The sequence below is a fragment of the Mesoplodon densirostris genome, chromosome 10 (assembly GCF_025265405.1).
Source record: "Mesoplodon densirostris isolate mMesDen1 chromosome 10, mMesDen1 primary haplotype, whole genome shotgun sequence".
Taxonomy (NCBI): domain Eukaryota; kingdom Metazoa; phylum Chordata; class Mammalia; order Artiodactyla; family Ziphiidae; genus Mesoplodon; species Mesoplodon densirostris.
Window position 1 is genome coordinate 73,685,055 of NC_082670.1, and position 18,738 is coordinate 73,703,792.

Genomic DNA, 18,738 nt, shown 5'->3' on the forward strand with positions numbered 1-18,738 from the left:
CTGCCCACCTACCTGTTCTGCAGGTCTGAGGAGCTGTATTCTTCACCTTAGGGCCCCCGGGTCCCTGTGTCGGGGGCCAATCCCAGGCTCAGGATCTATTCCAGGGCCTTATGGTGGAGTTCTGGAAGGTGGGTGGCATGCTGCCCTTTGCACCGGGTCTGTCCTTACCTAAAAATATTCCGATGGCAAACAGAAGCTGACTTAAGGTCACAGCCCTGCCAGAGAGCACAGTAACGGTAGCTAAGATGTAAAGAGTGCTTGTGGTCTAGCCTTGTGTTTGTATCTTACTGCCTCCCCCCAGGAGGGCCAGAGAAGGACATTGAGGATAAGAGGCCCAGTTACCTGCCTGAAGGCAGGTAACATGGTTGGAAGGTACATGGTTGGAAGGAGCAAGACGAGGACCAAATGCCAGTCTGTCTGGCTTGGCTCAGAACCCCCTCCTGCTCTCAGGCCCTGTACTGTGCTGGCACCTTAGGCCTCACCTAACCTTAAGACGTCTGCATCTTGGAGGTTGCAGCGTGGACCCGATGCCCACAATGCTACCTGCATCAGCTTTCTCCTGGTCCAGTGCCTCAGATTTTTAACTCATCCTCACCTCAGGGAGGTTCCCCAGCTGCAAATTCCCATGGCTCTTCCCTCCTTTGTAATCACGTGTCCTGGGTCTCCCCTGCATGCAGTCAGCTCAGGAGGGGGCCGCTTCTGCATTCTCAGGACCATGGCTTCCTCCTGACTCGGTGCATCTAATGGGTGCTGGCCAAGTGCTCGTCCACTGTTGGCCAGGTGTGCCAGTGCCTTGGCCGCACAATGGGGATGGGACTGGGGCTCAGTGCTCACCCCACGGGCTATGGCTGTTGCAGGAGAACAGCTCCTGGGGGCCGGCGAGGTCTTTGCCATCAGGCCCCTGCAGCTGTACGCAGTCACCGAGCAGCTGCAGCAGGGAAAGCCCACGTGCGCCAGCGGGGATGCCAAGACTGACCTGGGGCACATCCTGGACTTCACCTGTCGCCTTAAGTACCTTAAGGTAAAGATGGGGCAGCTTGGTCGGGGAGAGCTACTCAGTCGTGGGCACGCACCTCCTAGCCTGGCAGTATGTGTGTGTGGAGACTCCGCGGGCCCTGAGGGAAGAAGGCTGCATTTGGTGATCTTGGCACTGTGCTTTCAGCTGTGAGCACCAGGGGGCAGTCGTGAACCAATGGCCCCTTGCTTTAACCCTCGGCTTTAGCCTGCTTTGTTGACCGTGGAAGTGGTGAGTGGGAGTACATGCCCAGCCTGCCTCTCACAGCCAGGCGAAGCTTCGAGTGCGGTTTGGTAGTTGCTGTAGCACCACCCTGTGAACATGGATGGGAAGTGGTTGTTACAGCAGCATCTCTAATTCAAGCCATTTATTTGGCTGTAGGTTTCTGGCACAGAAGGACCTTTTGGGACCAGCAACATTCAGGAGGAGCTCCTGCCTTTTGATCTGTCAATATTCAAGTCTCTTCATCAAGTGGAGGTAAGGCCCAGGGCCCCTGGAATGCAGGCGGGGCTGAGCCCTGTGCAGGATGGTCTTGCACTCTGACCATCCTATCTTTGGCTAGGGAGTGTTCCCAATGTTGGGTGTCTGGATTTAATTGTAAGGCACTGTTGCTTTTGTGTTTGTCAGTATGTGGCAGATTCCATTTAGTTAAGTTAGGCCCATCTGAAGGCAGAGAAAGAGGGGCTTCTGCTACTCTTGGCTGGTCTGTATGTCCCCACCCCTGCAGCATTTGGACAGGGTGGAGCACCAGTGCCCAGCTCCTCTGGGCTTCCTCATTGTGCGAGTTGAGGTGCTGGGAAGCCATCCTGAGGGTCAGGCAGAGCCAATTCCAAGTCTTTGTCTCCCAAGGCAGATCAGCAGAGGGTTTGGAGGGTCCTCTGCTCTCTGGCATGCCTACACCTAACAAGAAATACTTTGCATTACTCACTGCTAAACTCCTGGGTTCACAATGCCAATTTTGTTACCACTTTTTAAATAAATGAGAGGGGACTCAGTAATGAATAATAAAAAATTTCTCATCTCGGCAATGAGAAATCAATGCTTTTGTGTTCAGCCCTCTGCCCCATGTCTGATGTTCACTCCTTGATGGAATCTTCTCAACCATGTGAAGTGTGGGCACTTGTCTTCCCATTTTACAGTTGAGGAGACTGAGGCTTAGGGAGGTAAGGAAGTTTGGCCAGGATCACACAGTTAACGAGGGGGAAGCTGGGATCTGAGTTCAGCTGAGTCTGACTCCGCAATGTGCTGGAATTGTCTCAGAGACCTTGAGGGACATTCCCTTGATGGACATTTGTGCCTCGATCAGCACAGGTGAGTGGGGCTGGGAAGTGAGAGGAGTGCCTGGCTGGGCAGGCTGAGGCTCCGCCGGGCGGGGTGTGTAGCACTTGGGCAGGTGGCTTGAGGGAGGGTGCTTTGGCCTGTACCCCTCCCTTCTCCTGCAGGGCCGCTGAGGCCAGTGAAGTGAGGCCAGTGAAGTCATCGGCTCTCCAGCTCTGGTGTCCCTGGCCCTCACTTTGTGTCCAGTTGCCAAGCCCCAAGTGCCCTTCAGAGAAACTGGAGTTCATGGTTCATTGTCTCATAAGCTACTTCAGAGAATGTTTAGTTAGCACTAAAAATTGGGGAAAGGAGAGACTTAGGGTTTAAGTCACCGCCTGTCTCGAAGGATTCGGGGTCACTGATGGTTGTGCTCCTTTTGTGTGTGGGTGATGAACACCCACTTCCCGGGACTTCTGGTGGAGCAGTGATGCCGTTTCTGAGACGTAGCTGTTCTTGTTCCAGATAAGTCACTGTGATGCCAAGCGCATCCGGGGGCTGGTCGCGTCCAAGCCCACCTTGGCCACGATGAGTGTCCGCTTCTCAGCAACTTCCATGAAGGTAAGCGCAACCTGTTACCGCCCAGGGTGCTGTCTGAGGGGCAGAGGGTCCTGCGCTGCGGTCTCCCCACGGAGAATCATGCCGACTTTGCTGCCATCTCTCAGGAACCAGAAGCCAGACTTCCTCTGGGCAGCCGCACACTCATGTGGGACCTCCCAGTGCTCGACAGTCCCTGGGACGCTTCAGTCCAAAATCAACACTGTTAAACGAGAGATTTTAAGGAACTGCGTAACCCCTCCCCATGGAAAAAGCCACTGTTTTTTAAATAACCAAATTGTTTAGCAGCGGCAAGTGTCAGAACATTTATTAGGTAGACTGATAGAAATGTTTCTCTAAACATAAAAAGCCTTGGTGTGTCACTCGTTCGTATCTTGTTCTCAGTGGACTTGAGTAGACAGGCTAAGTTGTGTATGCTGGGCCCTGTTGTTTGTATGTGAGTGACACAAGATACGCAAACTGAGAGTGTAAGAGACCTCTTCTCTCTCTTTATGGGTTGCATCTTAGTAATGTTAGAATTTTTCTAGCAAGAAACATTGTGGTACTTTTAGAACTTAGAGTGTCTGATCAAGATTTGGGTTTGGTGAAAAGTCTTTGTTTTGAGGCTACTGGCTGAAAGGAGGAGGCTTGTGTTAGTCAGCCTTGCCCTTCTGGGAGGCACTCCCTGCTGCCTGGCTCAAGGAGCCCAAGATGATCCATTGAAAGAGGAGGGGTCTTACCAAAGGGCATCAGAAATTGAAACGAGGAGGCCTGCCTGCCTCCCTCCCCTTGGATGGTGCCCCTGTGCTCTGTGCTGCTCCCCTGTCTCAGGACTGCTGGATTTTACCTTGTGAAGTAATGGTTAAAGGGCCTACTGTCCACCATGGGGACCACAGTGCCAGCTTGTAAAGCATAGTTGCCTGGGAACACTGCAAATTCTGACATTCAGTCTCTGAGATTTAAGCCAGAAAAGGCATCACCGTATAACAAGGCTCTTGGGAGCTGGAAAAGCATTTGCTCAGGTAGGGCCAGAACATATTCCAAGTGGCTGTTATGTTTCTGAACTCTTCAGTTATTTCACAATCATTTCAAGGCATATGAACCAAAAGCCCCATTTTAATGCAAGTTCACTTCCACATACTAAATATGCTCCAGCCCTTCCTGAAATTTTGCAATGATTGTGTTCCCAGTCAGTGTTGCATGAGGGCCCACGTGTGGTGCTCACCAGATGTTCTTACACAGGAAGTCCTCGTTCCTGAAGCCTCAGAATTTGATGAGTGGGAGCCAGCAGGCGCAGCCCTGGAGGGCACTGTGACTGCCGTCATCCCCACGTGGCAGGCGCTGACCACTCTGGACTTGAGCCACAACAGCATCTCTGAGATCGATGAGTCTGTGGTATGCTCTCCACGGCCTGACCAGACACTGGGGTTGGGTATTCAACCTGGCTTTTTCTAGAAGGACCTGCACCCAGTGCTCTGTACATTGCCTGCAATGTTTAAGTTAATTTCAAAATGAGGTTACTTAAACGAGGTGAGGAATGCTTAGAACCAAATGAAGTGTATTAATTGCATGTACATTTGATAGAACAGAAACACAGTAAGTAGTGAAATTTATTCCCAAGGAGTGTAGCAGAAAAATCAGTCTATAGGTTCCAGGGACTTCCCTGGTGGTCCAGTGGTTAAGACTCTGCACTTCCACTGCAGGGAGCACGGGTTTGATCCCTGGTTGGGGAACTAAGATCCCGCATGCCACATGGCACGACCAAAAAAAAGAAAGGTTCCAGATGTGCCCATGTAAGAGTGACATCCAGATGGTACTTGGGCAGTAGGACTGTGATTCCTGTACTTGGGCCTCTCAGTGGGTGTGGGTAGAGTTGAAGGACACACCTCCTTCTGTCTGCAACCCTGCCATTTGTCTTTTTTGTGTGTGTGTGTGTGGTACGCGGGCCTCTCACTGTTGTGGCCTCTCCCGTTGCGGAGCACAGGCTCTGGACGCGCAGGCTCAGCGGCCATGGCTCACGGGCCCAGCTGCTCCGCGGCATGTGGGATCTTCCCGGACCAGGGCACGAACCCGTGTCCCCTGCATCGGCAGGCAGACTCTTAACCACTGCGCCACCAGGGAAGCCCCATTTGTCATTTTTACAAGCCAAGTGTTCCGTAAAAACAGTGGGTCATGCTCAGCACTGGAGTCCCTGTGTTATGTGTTCCTGAGGACGTGCTTCTGGGTGGGCACTGGGAGGTGTCACGTCGGGCCCTGCACAGATGGCTAGCCCAGGAGTCTGTGGTCAGGAGGAAGCCTCCCAGGTTGTCTGTCCACTATGTCCAGGGGCCATGTGGGGTCCAGCTACCTAGGATAACGTCATGTGTTATCTTTTCTTTCACAAGAAACTGATTCCAAAGATTGAGTTCCTGGACCTGAGTCACAATGGAGTGCTGGTCGTGGACAATCTGCAGGTAATTTGTGTCTTTGGAGACCATCATTGCCTGCAGGCTTCTCACAAGGTCCCATTCTCCTGAGATGCAGCCTTGGGAGTTTGGCCGTACTCTGGGGTTTCTCTCATGGGCACTCGAAAGGTGTCTGCGTGCACCAGAGGTTTGTAAAGGCAGGGGCTGCTGCCCTTCCCTTTGGGTCCCAATGATGCACACTGAGCATTTGTTGCTCTCGTTCCCCCAAATTAGAAAAGATGTGTAAATACAAATCGAGCATGATGAAGATGATGTGCCTCCATTGTGAAGATGGACAGCCTCATTTTCAAAGCCCGTGCCTACCCTGTGGGCCATGCTGCCCCTGCGGGGGATGCAGCTGGGCTGTAACCTGTGCAGGGAAGAGGGATTTCCCTTTGGAATAATTGTCAGAGGAACTGGTCATTTTAGGTTGGAAGGCCCATCACACCTTTAATCTCAGTCCCCTTTCTTTGGAGCCTTGACCTTAACCACTTTACTCTGTTCTCAATGCTGCCGCAGCACCTGTACAACCTCGTGCACCTGGACCTTTCCTACAACAAGCTCTCCTTCCTGGAAGGGGTTCACACCAAATTGGGGAACATCAAGACCCTGAACCTGGCAGGCAACCTCCTGGGGAGTCTGAGTGGCCTGCACAAGCTCTACTCCCTGGTCAACCTGGATCTCAGCGACAACAGAGTCGAACAGGTGAGCCATGCCCCAGAAGGGTCTTGGGGTTCTGGAGTGGCTGTGCCTTGGCGTTGATCACTTTAGCGAGAATGGTGGGCTTCCTTTCTTTGACTGTCAAGTGTGTGGTCACCTTGCTGAAGTGTGAGAATGGTGGGCTTCCTTTCTTTGACTGTCAAGTGTGTGGTCACCTTGTTGAAGTGTTAAAGAAGGGACACGGGAATGCCTTGCAGATGGAGGAGGTCAGGAGCATTGGCAGCCTCCCGTGTCTGGAGCATGTGGCTCTGCTCAACAACCCTCTGAGCATCATCCCTGACTACCGGACCAAGGTGCTGGCTCAGTTCGGAGAGCGGGCCTCGGAGGTAAGCTGCTCGGGGAGGGGTCAGCTGGAGGTGACATCCGTTTACGTATACTTGCCTGATTCAGAAGGACGTCCTGACCCTGAGGGGCCTTTCAGATCTGGGAAGTCCGCTGCCTCCCCAGGAAAAGGTTCCCTCATGCATCTCTTCTTGGGGGCCACCAGCTGCCGTGCTTCTTCAGTGGGCTTCCCGTCACCTCTATCAGAGCTTCAGGTCGGGGTGCTCCCCAGGAATCAGTAGGCACAGCCTGAGTGTGGAGGGACTGTCTTCAATTTGTTAAAAAGTAATGTTTATTGTAGACAAGGGTCAGGAATAAGATATCTGAAATAATTATATTTCCTGGACAACCTCTGGCCATAAAGTCTGACCATAAACCTGAAGGGTTTGCCCACCTTGGCCAGTGTCACCCAGCCCAGTATCTGCTGTCTGCCCAGTGGCCGCCTGCTGCCCCGCCAGCCCAACAGGTCCGCCTCCAGGTTCACCTGTCTCCTCAGCCTCAAGCAGGCTCCCTCCACTCTCCCCAAATCCCAGGCGGGAAGATACCTGGGAGTCTGTTTGCATCCTCCCCCTAACACCTCCCATCTCTTTTCAGCCCTAAGTGCACCTTTCTCCACACTGTCACCAAGACAACATTCACAAGATGTCACCTCCTCCCCTCCCTGGCTCCCAGGCCCTTGCGACCTTCCCTCATTTGACCACACTGCTGCTCCCCACTGCCTGCCGGCCCACAGCTCCCTCCTGCACTTGCAGGTGGCATCCCTGCCCTTCTCCCTGCTTCCCATGCCTTTGCCCTCCCAGTTCCCCAGCCCAGAAGGCCCTCCCCTTGCTCTTTGCAGATCTGAGTTCCGCCATAATTGGAGGCTTAGTTCAAGGCACCAGCTTCCCCCCTCTCCCAGCCACCCCAGAGGCCTTCGCAGTGGCCCCTGCAGCCCTTCCTTCCCTTCCTGGAGAGGGACTCCCAGAACTGGGCTAGGCAGTGTGGGACCTCCCTGGGCCACTCCAAGGAGCTCCCAGGTCGCTTCCACGGGTGGCGAGGAGCTCACCTCCCAGCAGGCTGAGCCTCCGCAGCCTCCTGTGTCCTCACGGGGCCTGGCTCACCCCTCGGTGGGACCCTGCCATTCTGCTCCCTCCATGCTTGCCAGCACCTATGCTGATAGCTATTTTCTGGACACTGTAGGTCTGTCTGGACAACACAGTGACCACAGAGAAGGAGTTGGACACGGTGGAAGTGCTAAAAGCGATTCAGAAAGCCAAGGAGGTCAAGTCCAAATTAAGCAACCCTGAGAAGAAGGTGGGTCTTTGTGTGGGAGGTGGGAGGAGGGGTGGTGAGGAGCCAGCCGGGGAAGGAGCTGGCTGGCAGTGGAACTGGGCCAGGGAGCATTCCGGGCCATGGAGTCCTGGCTGCACCCCCTCCCCCCAGGCTGCATGACCCTGGGCTTTCACGCCCCCTCTGTTCTTGTCTGTGAGACGGGGGTCGCGATAGGACTTGCCGCATGGGCTGGGGTTAGTTAAGATCTCTTTCCCTGTCACTGATGTTTGTCAGAGCCATGAGCTTCTCACATCTCAGGCTCTGCCAGGTTCTGTTCTCTTCTGGATCTGTCTCCTCTCCTCGACTGACTCAGCACTTCTCCTCAGGTCAGTGAGGATTCTAGGCTCTCTGCTGCCCCGTGCGTCAGGCCCAGCAGCTCCCCTCCCACCGTGGCTCCCACCTCTGCCTCCCTGCCCCAGCCCATCCTCTCCAACCAAGGTAATCGCGTGTGTATCTTTCTCCCTGGCAGAGCTGCACGTGCCCTGCCTGGGCCCCCAGCTGGGCTGACGTTGGGGGAGAGATGCCGGCCCCTGTTCCCTCCACGGCTCAGATGCAGGGAGGGCGTGGTGCTGTCTCCACACCAGCCCCTCTCGGGGTGGCGCATGGCTGGGGGGCTGCCTGGCTGAGGCTTGCTTAGTGAGGACTCCCAATTGCTCTGACACACACATCCAGATCCTCTAGGGTACCACGGGGTGTGCTCTTTGAACTGGCTGCTGGCCCATAAGGACCCCACTGGCCCACAGGCAGTGGGGGCAGAGTGGCTCCTTGTTCATGGGAACCCAGGCCTGCTTACTTCCCTAAGTCGGGCACCCCAATACCTGCGTGGGGAGCGTGCCTCACTGCCATGGCCCTGGTGGTATGACCCAGCCCCAAACGCTGTGTTGGTGGGGCCAAGATGGGCTGTCTGTGAACCCATGGAAGACCAATCCCTTTCATCCACCCACTGTCTTAGCGTTTTCAAAGGGCTTTCACCTCTGAACCCAGGCATCCTCGGAGATGAGTGAGTGAAGCAGGTCCCATGAGTGTCTGCTGGCCCGGCCCCCACGGAAGAGGGGAGGGTGTGCCGTCCCGAGTGGAGCCGAGGCTCGGGACACACAGGAAAGAACGCCGCCCACCCGGGCTCCTGGAGACGGAGAACTTGGTGTGAGGTCTTGGGAAAACAGTTTGACCCTATGTTTCAAGAGCCAGAAAAACGTTCCCACCCCTTGACCTGGTAACCCCGCTGGTGGGGATTTTATCTTAGCGGGATAAGATAACAGGGAAGTGGGAGGTGAGATGCTCACCGAAGCACTGTTTATGCTAGCTAAACATGGGCCGTGATGGACGTCAGAGAGTGAGAGGGAGATTAAGCTGTGGTCCAGAATACCCTGCAGCCATCACAGCCGAGAGGGGAAGGCTGGATAAGAAAGGAGAAGTGCTGGGTTGAGTCAGAGAGCCTGCGCAGGGCAGCGCACCGAGGTCACAGCCGTGGACGTGAGCCAGAGAGTGGATGGGGACGTTGGTGCTGGAGCAGTCGTCTGTTTGCTTTTGTAACACTCTTGACTGAGAAATTTCGGTTTTATTTTTTTACGTAAAAGGGGAGGGGGTTTGTATCACTGTGAAGATGCTTCCCTGACCGTGTCTCCTGCCAAGGGGCCAGAGCCCTCCTCAGGCCCCCCGCCCTGCGCTGCCTGTCACAGCCCTGGGTGCCTGTGGGGGGACTGCCTGGCTAGGCTCTGGGGCCAGGGGCTAGGGCCCAGCCTGTTCTCAGTCAGCGTTGGTTGAGTCGGGGAATGAGTGAGCCGCAGGCGGGCGAGGGAGGCGTCTGCCCCTACAGCCGTAGCTGCGGGCAGCGCCCCCTTTGGTGGCAAAGCCTCTGCACCAGCCAGGCCCAGGCCTCAGCCTCTTTCTTCGCTGCCCCCGCTCCTGGGGACACGCCATGCAGTGGCTCACTGTAGTCTTCCCGCTTCCCACTACTGGACCTTTAGACGTTGTCTCCAGATCTGCACCTCTTATAAATAAAACTGCAGTGGATGTCTCTGTGTGCACATCTCTTTCCTTTTGGTGAGAAACAACAAAGGTTGGGCCCCGTCTAAGCATTCTAATGTCCCCTGTCCCATTCTCTGAGTGGCCCTTTCTGACCACTTGTTTGTACAGACCACAGTCCAGGAAGGAAGCAGAAAGACTGTCCCTATCCACATTTCCTCAGTTCCAAACAGGGCTTGGGTGGGTAGTGACAGGAAAATGTTCTTTTTCTTGCTAACGTGGAGGAATCTGCAGAAGTTTGTGTTCAGCCACGTGCTATTGGACTTTGCCTGCATGGGTGAGGATTTCTCCCTAGGTGGGGGAGCAGCTTTGTTTCCAGCCCAGTTCTGTAGAAGTGAACATACTTGTGAATCAACTGGGCCCCCGGGGGCCTGCCTGGAGGGGCGCTGTCCAGTAAACACGAGGCCTCTGGTCATCTCAGGAGCTGTTAGCCAGCTTGTTGGAGCCATGGAGGGTTGTGGCCACAGGGACTGATGTGCAAAATGACCGAGTTGATTCTCCAGCCAGGTCCAGGGGCTGAGAGGAGGCCGCAGAGAAGGGGTTAGGAGCAGGCACCTGGGCTGGGTCGCCTGAGTTTGCATCCCAGCTTTCTGGCTGTGGTCCCTCAAGCAACTTGTTGCCTCCTGGAACTCTGTTTTCTCTACCCTACTTCATCGATTCTAAGATGCACACATTTCCACCTTGTGACTTCTCTGAAATTGAGATGCATCTTTCAGTCAGTGGCGTCTCATAGTTGCTGTCAGCCAGCTGGTATTCGTGATGGAGTTGTGTGAAAACCTTCCGTGGACACCTGCTGAGACCAAGATGGCGCCACATCTACGCATCTTAGATTTGATGAGCTGTGGTAAATAACGGGAGGCGTGCGTGAGCTAATGCTGGGGAAACACTTAGCACTGCTTCTGGTCCATCAGAAGGGGTCAGTAAGGGCTTCCTGCCTGCATCCTTTTTGGAGGGTTTCAAGATGACCAGGACAGTGCCCCTGAGGAACTTGGAGCCTCTTGGGAATGTACCCCCAAGGGAGAACAGGGCATAGTGATTTGGGTCATTTGTGGAAGACAGAAGTCTGTCTAGAGCAGAGAGGACTTTGCAGTGGAGTTGTATGTGAGGTGAATGTCAAAGGATGGTAGGATCTGAGCATGTGAGGGAGGAGGGGGTGGCTTCTAGGAGAGAACAGCTTCATGCCTGGCTGTGTGCCTGCTGCCCTTCCTGCCTGTGCACAGCCCCTGCTGCTTTGCCCTGGGGGGTGTCTGGGCTTGGGCCATCTGCCTGCCTAGCCCATGGCCAGAGGACCTGGGCCACTGGGAGTTGTCCTGACCCCAGCCAGCAGCTGAGCTGGACGAGGGCCTGTGACCTCTGGGGCTCTTGACTTCTCTGAGGCATTTTGTTGGGCCGTGGTGACTGGTGGTAAACCCGGGCTATGGAGGCAAGCCCTGGGCTCCTCCAGGTTTCTGCAAAACTTGGAGTTGATGCCCAGCATTCATCCAATCAGCTGCATTTAGGAGAAAGTTAAAAAAGATTTTACCCTCAACCAATGTGGAAAATGTCTGGAGTGAAGTAACGGGCCCAGACAAGCTGTAATAATAATACAACAGCGTCAGCAGGCTTCAGAAGCAGCGCAAGTGAGTCAGAGCGTGCTGCTGTCCACGGGCGGTGGCCCAGGGGAGGATCAGTGGGATGTGTCCTGTGGGAAGGTGGGCATCGGTTGTCCTTGCCAGCCCTGGAGGAAACCTGAGCCTGCAAGAACGCCTGGCCTTCTGATGAGGGGTCTTGTGCCCCTGTGTCTGCAAAACTCCGCAGGGATGCTGGAGTGGCGGGTAGGGGGACTTGAACCATTTCCCCATGAAGACGCTCTAGGAGCAAACACGTTTAAGGCTCTTGGTGGACATATTGCCAAACTGCTCTCCACATGGGTGGGGCAGCTTGCACCCCAGTGCCTGCCTCTGCCAGTTAGGCCAAACAGCCTGACCTTTTGCCAAAGTGAGAGGCCAAACTTGCCCTTCTTTGATGGCTCGCAAGGGTGAGCTTGTATCTTGTGTTACGTCTGTTGGCCGTTGTTTTGTGGAATGTCTGTTCATTCTTTGCAGTCTCCTAATGGGATTTCTAATTTTCTCCCCCCATTTTTTGTTATCTGTAAGAGCGTTTTATAGATTAAAGATACAAGCCTTTGACAAATGTTGTGAGCACTTTTTTCTCGTTTCGTTTAGGTTTCTTTTTTTACTTACAGAAGTTTAGCTTTTATGCAGTCACACCTCAATTTCTTCCTTTGGATTTAGGCTCAGAAAGTCTCTCCCTACCGTGAGATTAGATAAGCAGTCATTTGTTCTTCTAGTTATTTTAAGATTTCAGTTTCAACATTTTCTTCTATAATCCATGTGGCTAGGTTTGGGGTCTGATTAGCCCCCAGCCATGCCAGTAGCCCGAGGGTCCAGCCCCATTTGTTGAATGGCTGCTCTCCCTGCCCCGCCTGCCCCACCCGCCTGCCCCTGGTCTCTCCAGGAATCATGTTTGTGCAAGAAGAGGCCCTGGCCAGCAGCCTGTCATCCACCGACAGTCTGACTCCTGAGGACCAGCCCATTGCGCGGGGATGCTCTGATTCCTTGGAGTCCATCCCTGCAGGACAGGTAACATCCTCCTCCTGCTTCTGGGGGTTGGTTACCTCTGCGGCCAGCTCTTCTGCCTGAAGCTGTCTGGAAGTAGGAGGTGGCCTGGCTGGAGTTGTAGCAGATGCTGCCAGTGCTTGGTGTGCTCTGCTTTGTGGTTAAGGGTCTGTTCAGTTAGCGTCTGTCATCTGTCTGTCTTTTTCTTTGGACTGATGGGAATAGACAGTTTTCTCTTACTGGACCCTGGGGGGCAAAGCCACATAACCCTTACAGCATGTGAGCAGACTCCCTGGGGAAAGTTCAGAAGGCCCTGATCAGGGGTGGCTTGTTTGGGCTCCACACCCATCAGGAAGTTTCTCCCCCTGCTGTCTGGCACCCCTGGGCCATTTTGCCTGTTTCTGCACATCACCCACCCTGGTAATCTGGGACACGCTGTGACTCTGTTACTTCTTCCGTGGCTGCTCCTGAGGGTCCCTGAGCTGCTTCCTGTGTCTTGGAAAGAAAGAGGACGGCAGGTGTGGTGCGAGGGGCTCGTTTGCTGTGTGCGTGGGGAGTGTGCTTGGTAACTGGGCCTGCCGAGCCCTGTCTCTTTTCACCAACACAGTGTCACGGCCATGTGGCACTGGGGCAGTGGGCAGAGTCCTTGCTCTGTCCCGGCACTCCACTGCATTCTCCCTTCACCCTCCCCAGGGTCACAGCAGGAGGCTCCTGAGCCCTAGGTCTTCCCCGCTTCCCAGAGACCATTGGGAGGGTCTTGCCAGGCACTGCACAGCCTCTGCTCACCATGTTCTCTGCTGGCCTGGTACCAAGTTGGTAGATGGTCCACATGGACCCTGTGGGATGGCACAGGGAACATTCCGATGCCAGACCCAGAGGCACAATCTGAGCTTGCAGAAGGCAAGAGGCTTTGGCCCAGGGGTTGGGAGTGTGGGCTGGGGTCAGACTGACACGGCTGGGAATCTTAGCTCTGCTGTGCACTGGCAGGATGACTGAGTGAGTCTCTCTGCCTCTCTGGGCCCCAGGATCCACCCTAGGGTGGAGTGTGGGGATAGCAAGGAGCCTCCTGCTGCGCCACGAAGGAGTGCTCGGGGCCTGGCGCCCGGTGAATGCCAGGGCATGGCTGCGGCAGGTGGGGGCTGACTGCGTTTCCTTTCCTGGCAGGCACCTTCTGATGATTTAAGAGACGTGCCGGGAGCTGTTGGCGGTGCAAGGTAAGAAAGAGGCTATCGTGGAAGGCATTCTGGGCCTTCTGCACATGCTCTGTGGGCCAGTAGTAACCAAGATTTTCTTAAAAGTCTGTTTGCACAAGTCGTATAGGACTATTTCTTCCTTTAAATATATAAACACAGCTGAAATGGGCTCTGATCTGTTTCCAAGTTCTAATCCCTAAACTTTGCATTGACACATGTTATCCTACGCTAGGGGTCAGCAGGTCAAAGGCAATTTAGTACACTGCCTGTTTTGTACAGTCTGTGAGCTAAAAATGATTGTTCCATTCTTAAGGAGCTGTTTTTTAAAAAAAACGATGTGGGTGGGGTAGCCCCCAAAGCCTCAAGTGTTTACTGTCTTTACAGAAGAGGCTCCCCAACCCCATTCTACATACCCTTTTTCACCAGGGCCAGTAGAGGCCAAGAGGCGCTTGAATTTATTTTTTTAAATTTTTATTGGAGTATAGTTGATTTACAATGTTGTGTTAGTTTCAGGTGTACAGCAAAGTGAATCAGTTATGCATATATCCACTCTTTTTAAGGTCTTTTCCCATATAGATCATTACAGAGTGTTGAGTAGAGTTCCCTGTGCTATACAGTAGGTCCTTATTAGTTATCTATTTTATATATAGTAGTGTATACATACGAATCACAATCTCCCATTTTATTCCTCCTCCACTTCCCCCCAGTAACCATAAGCTTGTTTTCTACATCTGTGACTCTATTTCTGTTTTGTAAATAAGTTTATTTGTACCACTTTTTTTGGATTCTACATATAAGCAATATCATATGATATTTGTCTTTGTCTAACTTCACTCAGTATGACAATTCCTAGGTCCATCCATGTTGCTGCAAATGACATTATTTCATTCTTTTTTATGGCTGAGTAGTATTCCATTGTATATATGTACCAGATCTTCTTTATTCATTCATCTGTTGATGGACATTTAGGTTGCTTCCATGTCTTGGCTATTGTAAACAGTGCTGCAGTGAACATTGGGGTGTATGTAGCTTTTCGAATTACGGTTTTCTCCAGATATACGGCCAGGAGTGGGATTGCTAGATCATATGGTAGTTCTATATTTAGTTTTTTAAGGAACCTCCATACCGTTCTCCATAATGGTTGTACCGATTTACATTCCCACCAACAGTGCAAGAGGGTTCCTTTTTCTCCACACCGTCTCCAGCATTTACTATTTGTAGATTTTTTGATGATGGCCATTCTGACCAGTGTGAGGTGAAACCTCACTGTAGTTTTGATTTGCTTTTCTCTAATAATTAATGATGTTGAGCATCTTTTCATGTGCTTTTTGGCCATCTACATGTCTTCTTTGGAGAAATGTCTATCTAGATCTTCCACTCATTTTTTGACTGGGATGTTTGTTTTTTTGATATTGAGCTGCATGAACTGTTTGTATATTTTGGAGATTAATCCCTTGTCGGTCGCTTCGTTTGCAAATACTTCCTTCCATTCTGTGGGTTGTCTTCTTTTTTTTTTTTTAACATCTTTATTGGAGTATAATTGCTTTACACTGGTGTGTTAGTTTCTGTAGGTTCTTATTAGTTATCTGTTTTATACATATTAGTGTATATACGTCAATCCCAATCTCGCAATTCATCCCACCACCACCCCCACCCCCCCGTTGCTTCCCCCCCTTGGTGTCCATACGTTTGTTCTCTACATCTCTGTTTCTATTTCTGCCCTGAAGACTGGTTCACCTGTACCATTTTTCTAGGTCCCACATATATGCGTTAATATATGGTATTTGTTTTTCTCTTTCTGACTTCACCCTGTAGGACAGTCTCTAGATCCATCTCCATCTCTACAAATGACCCAATTTCGTTCTTTTTTTATGGCTGAGTAATATTCCATTTTATATACGTGACACATCTTCTTTATCCATTTGTCTATCGATGGGCATTTAGGTTGCTTCCATGACGTGGCTATTGTAAATAGTGCTGCAATGAACATTGGGGTGCATGTGTCTTTCTGAATTATGGTTTTCTCTGGGTATATGCCGAGTAGTGGGATTGCTGGGTTATATGGTAATTCTATTTTTAGTTTTTTAAGGAACCTCCATACTGTTCTCCATAGTGGCTGTATCAATTTACATTCCCACCAACAGTGCAAGAGGGTTCCCTTTTCTCCACATGTGGGTTGTCTTTTCATTTTGTTTATGGTTTCCTTTGCTGTGCAAAACCTTTTAAGTTAAGTTAGGTCCCATTTGTTTATTTTTGTTTTTATTTTCATTACTCTAGGAGGTGGATCAAAAAAGATATTGCTGCGAGTTATGTCAGCAATATATGTATATATGTATACGTATATTTATATACATATGCGGTGTATATGTATACAGTGTATACATATACAATATGTATATTTATATACATATACAATATATATACATATACAATATATGTATATATATACATATATTTTAGTTTGCTTGTTTTTCCTTTAATTGAAGTATAGTTGATGTGCAATATTATACAGGTGTACAATATAGTGATTCAATTTTTAAAGGTTATAATCCAGTTATAGTTATTATAAAATATTGACTGTATTCACTGTGTTGTACTATATATCCTTGTAGCGTTTTTTATACATAATAGTTCATACTTTTTTTTTTTTTTTTTGCGGTACGTGGGCCTCTCACTGTTGTGGCCTCTCCTGTTGCGGAGCACAGGCTCCGGACGCGCAAGCTCAGTGGCCATAGCTCACGGGCCCAGCCGCTCTGCGGCACGTGGGATCTTCCTGGACTGGGGCACGAACCCGTGTCCCCTGCATCAGCAGGCGGACTCTCAACCACTGCACCACCAGGGAAGCCTTAGTTCATACTTCTTAATCCTGTACCCCTATCTGGCCCATTCTTCCTTCCCTCTCCCCATTGATAAACACTAGTTCTCTATATCTTTTTTGTTATAGTCACCAGTTTGTTTTATTTTTTAGATTCCACATAAAAGTGATATCATACAATATTTGTCTGTTTGACTTATTTCACTTATCATAATACCCTCCAAGTCCATCCATGTTGTTTCAAATGGCAAAATTTCATTATTTTTATGGCTGAGTGGTATTCCATTGTACATATGTACCACATCTTCTTTATCCAGTCATCTGTTGATGGACACTTAGGTTGCTTCTATATCTTGGCAATTGTAAATAATGCTGCTATGAACATTGGGGCACATCTGTCTATTTGAATTAGTGTTTTGGTTTTCTTGGGGTATATACCCAGGAATGGAATTGCTGGGTCATATGGTAGTTCTATTTTTTTTTTTTTTTTTTTTTTTTTTGCGGTACGTGGGCCTCTCACTGTTGTGGCCTTTCCTGTTGCGGAGCACAGGCTCTGGATGTGCAGGCTCAGCGGCCATGGCTTATGGGCCCAGCTGCTCCGCAGCATGTGGGATCTTCCCGGACCAGGGCACGAACCCGTGTCCCCTGCATTGGCAGGCAGACTCTCAACCACTGCGCCACCAGGGAAGCCTGGTATTTTATTCTTTTTGTTGCAGTGGTAAATGGGAGTGTTTCCTTAATTTCTCTTTCTGATCTTTTGTTGTTAGTATATAGGAATGCAAGAGACTTCTGTGTATTAATTTTGTATCCTGCAAATTCACTGATGAGCTCTAGTAGTTTTCTGATAGTGTCTTTAGGATTCTCTGTGTATAGTATCATGTCATCTGCAAACAGTGACAGTTTTACTTCTTCTTTTCCAATTCGGATTCTTTTTATTTCTTCTCTGATTGCCGTGGCTAGAAATTCCAAAACTGTGTTGAATAAAAGTGGCAAGAGTGGACATCCTTGTCTTGTTCCTGATCTTAGAGGAAATGCTTTCAGTTTTTCACCATTGAGAATGATGTTGGCTGTGGGTTTGTTGTATATGGCCTTTATTATGTTGAGGTAGGTTCCTTCTGTGCCTGCTCTCTAGAGAGTTTTTATCATAAATGGGTGTTGGATTTTGTCAAAAGCTTTTTCTGCATCTATTGAGATGATCATATATTTTTTATTCTTCAGTTTGTTAATGTGGTGTATCACGTTGACTGATTTGCATATATTGAAGAATCCTTGCATCCCTGGGATAAATCCCACTTGATCATGGTGTATGATCCTTTTAAGGTGTTGTTAGATTCTGTTTGCTAGTATTTTTTTTTAACGTCTTTATTAGAGTATAATTGCTTTACGATGGTGTGTTAGTTTCTGCTTTATAACAAAATGAATCCGCTATACATATATCCCCATATGTCTTACCTCTTGTGTCTCCCTCCCACTCTCCCTATCCCACCCCTCTAGGTGGTCACAAAGCACCGAGCTGATCTCCCTGCACTATGCAGCTGCTTCCCACTAGCTATCTATTTTACATTTGGTAGTGTATATATGTCCATGCCACTCTCTCACTTTGTCCCAGCTTACCCTTCCTCCTCCCTGTGTCCTCAAGTCCATTCTCTACATCTGCATCTTTATTCCTGTCCTGCCCCTTGGTTCTTCAGAACCTTTTTTTTTTTTTTTTTTTAGATTCCATATATATGTTAGCGTATGGTATTTGTTTTTCTCTTTCTGACTTACTTCACTCTGTATGACAGACTCTAGTTCCATCCACCTCACTACAGATAACTCAATTTTGTTTCTTTTTATGGCCGAGTAATATTCCATTGTATATATTTGCCACATTTTCTTTATCATATTCCATTGTATATATGTGCCACATCTTCTTTATCCATTCATCTGTCGGTGGACACTTAGGTTGCTTCCATGTCCTGGCTATTGTAAATAAGCTGCAGTGAACATTGGGGTACATGACTCTTTCTGAATTACGGTTTTCTCAGGGTATATGCCCAGTAGTGGGATTGCTGGTTTGTATGGTAGTTCTATTTTTAGTTTTTTTTTTTTTTTTTTTTTTTTGTGGTACGCAGGCCTCTCACCGTTGTGGCCTCTCCCGCTGCGGAGCACAGGCTCCGGATGCGCAGGCTCAGCGGCCACGGCTCACGGGCCCAGCCGCTCCGCAGCATGTGGGATCTTCCCGGACCGGGGCACGAACCCACGTCCCCTGCATTGGCAGGCGGACTCCCAACCACTGCGCCACCAGGGAAGCCCCTATTTTTAGTTTTTTAAGGAACCTCCATACTGTTCTCTATAGTGGCTGTATCAAGTTACATTCCACCAACAGTGCAAGAGGGTTCCCTTTTCTCCACACCCTCTCCAGCATTTATTGTGTGTAGATTTTTTGATGATTGTCATTCTGACT

At 50.4% G+C, this 18,738-nt stretch overlaps 1 protein-coding gene across 4 annotated transcripts in view; it reads left to right on the plus strand.

Annotated features, from left to right (window-relative positions):
• NISCH (nischarin) overlaps window positions 1-18,738 on the plus strand; it is a 45,038-nt gene that overhangs the window by 11,258 nt on the left and 15,042 nt on the right. For 3 of the 4 annotated variants that reach the window (XM_060109416.1, XM_060109414.1, XM_060109415.1), the window contains exons 5-15: window positions 858-1,021; window positions 1,397-1,492; window positions 2,795-2,890; window positions 4,109-4,261; window positions 5,251-5,319; window positions 5,830-6,015; window positions 6,228-6,356; window positions 7,531-7,644; window positions 7,989-8,100; window positions 12,184-12,308; window positions 13,449-13,498. In XM_060109416.1, coding sequence (XP_059965399.1) covers window positions 858-1,021; window positions 1,397-1,492; window positions 2,795-2,890; window positions 4,109-4,261; window positions 5,251-5,319; window positions 5,830-6,015; window positions 6,228-6,356; window positions 7,531-7,644; window positions 7,989-8,100; window positions 12,184-12,308; window positions 13,449-13,498 — 1,294 coding nt within the window. Of the gene's footprint in view, window positions 1-857; window positions 1,022-1,396; window positions 1,493-2,794; window positions 2,891-4,108; window positions 4,262-5,250; window positions 5,320-5,829; window positions 6,016-6,227; window positions 6,357-7,530; window positions 7,645-7,988; window positions 8,101-8,646; window positions 9,680-12,183; window positions 12,309-13,448; window positions 13,499-18,738 lie in introns of those variants that run through there. The other variant, XM_060109417.1, reaches the window with a different exon arrangement.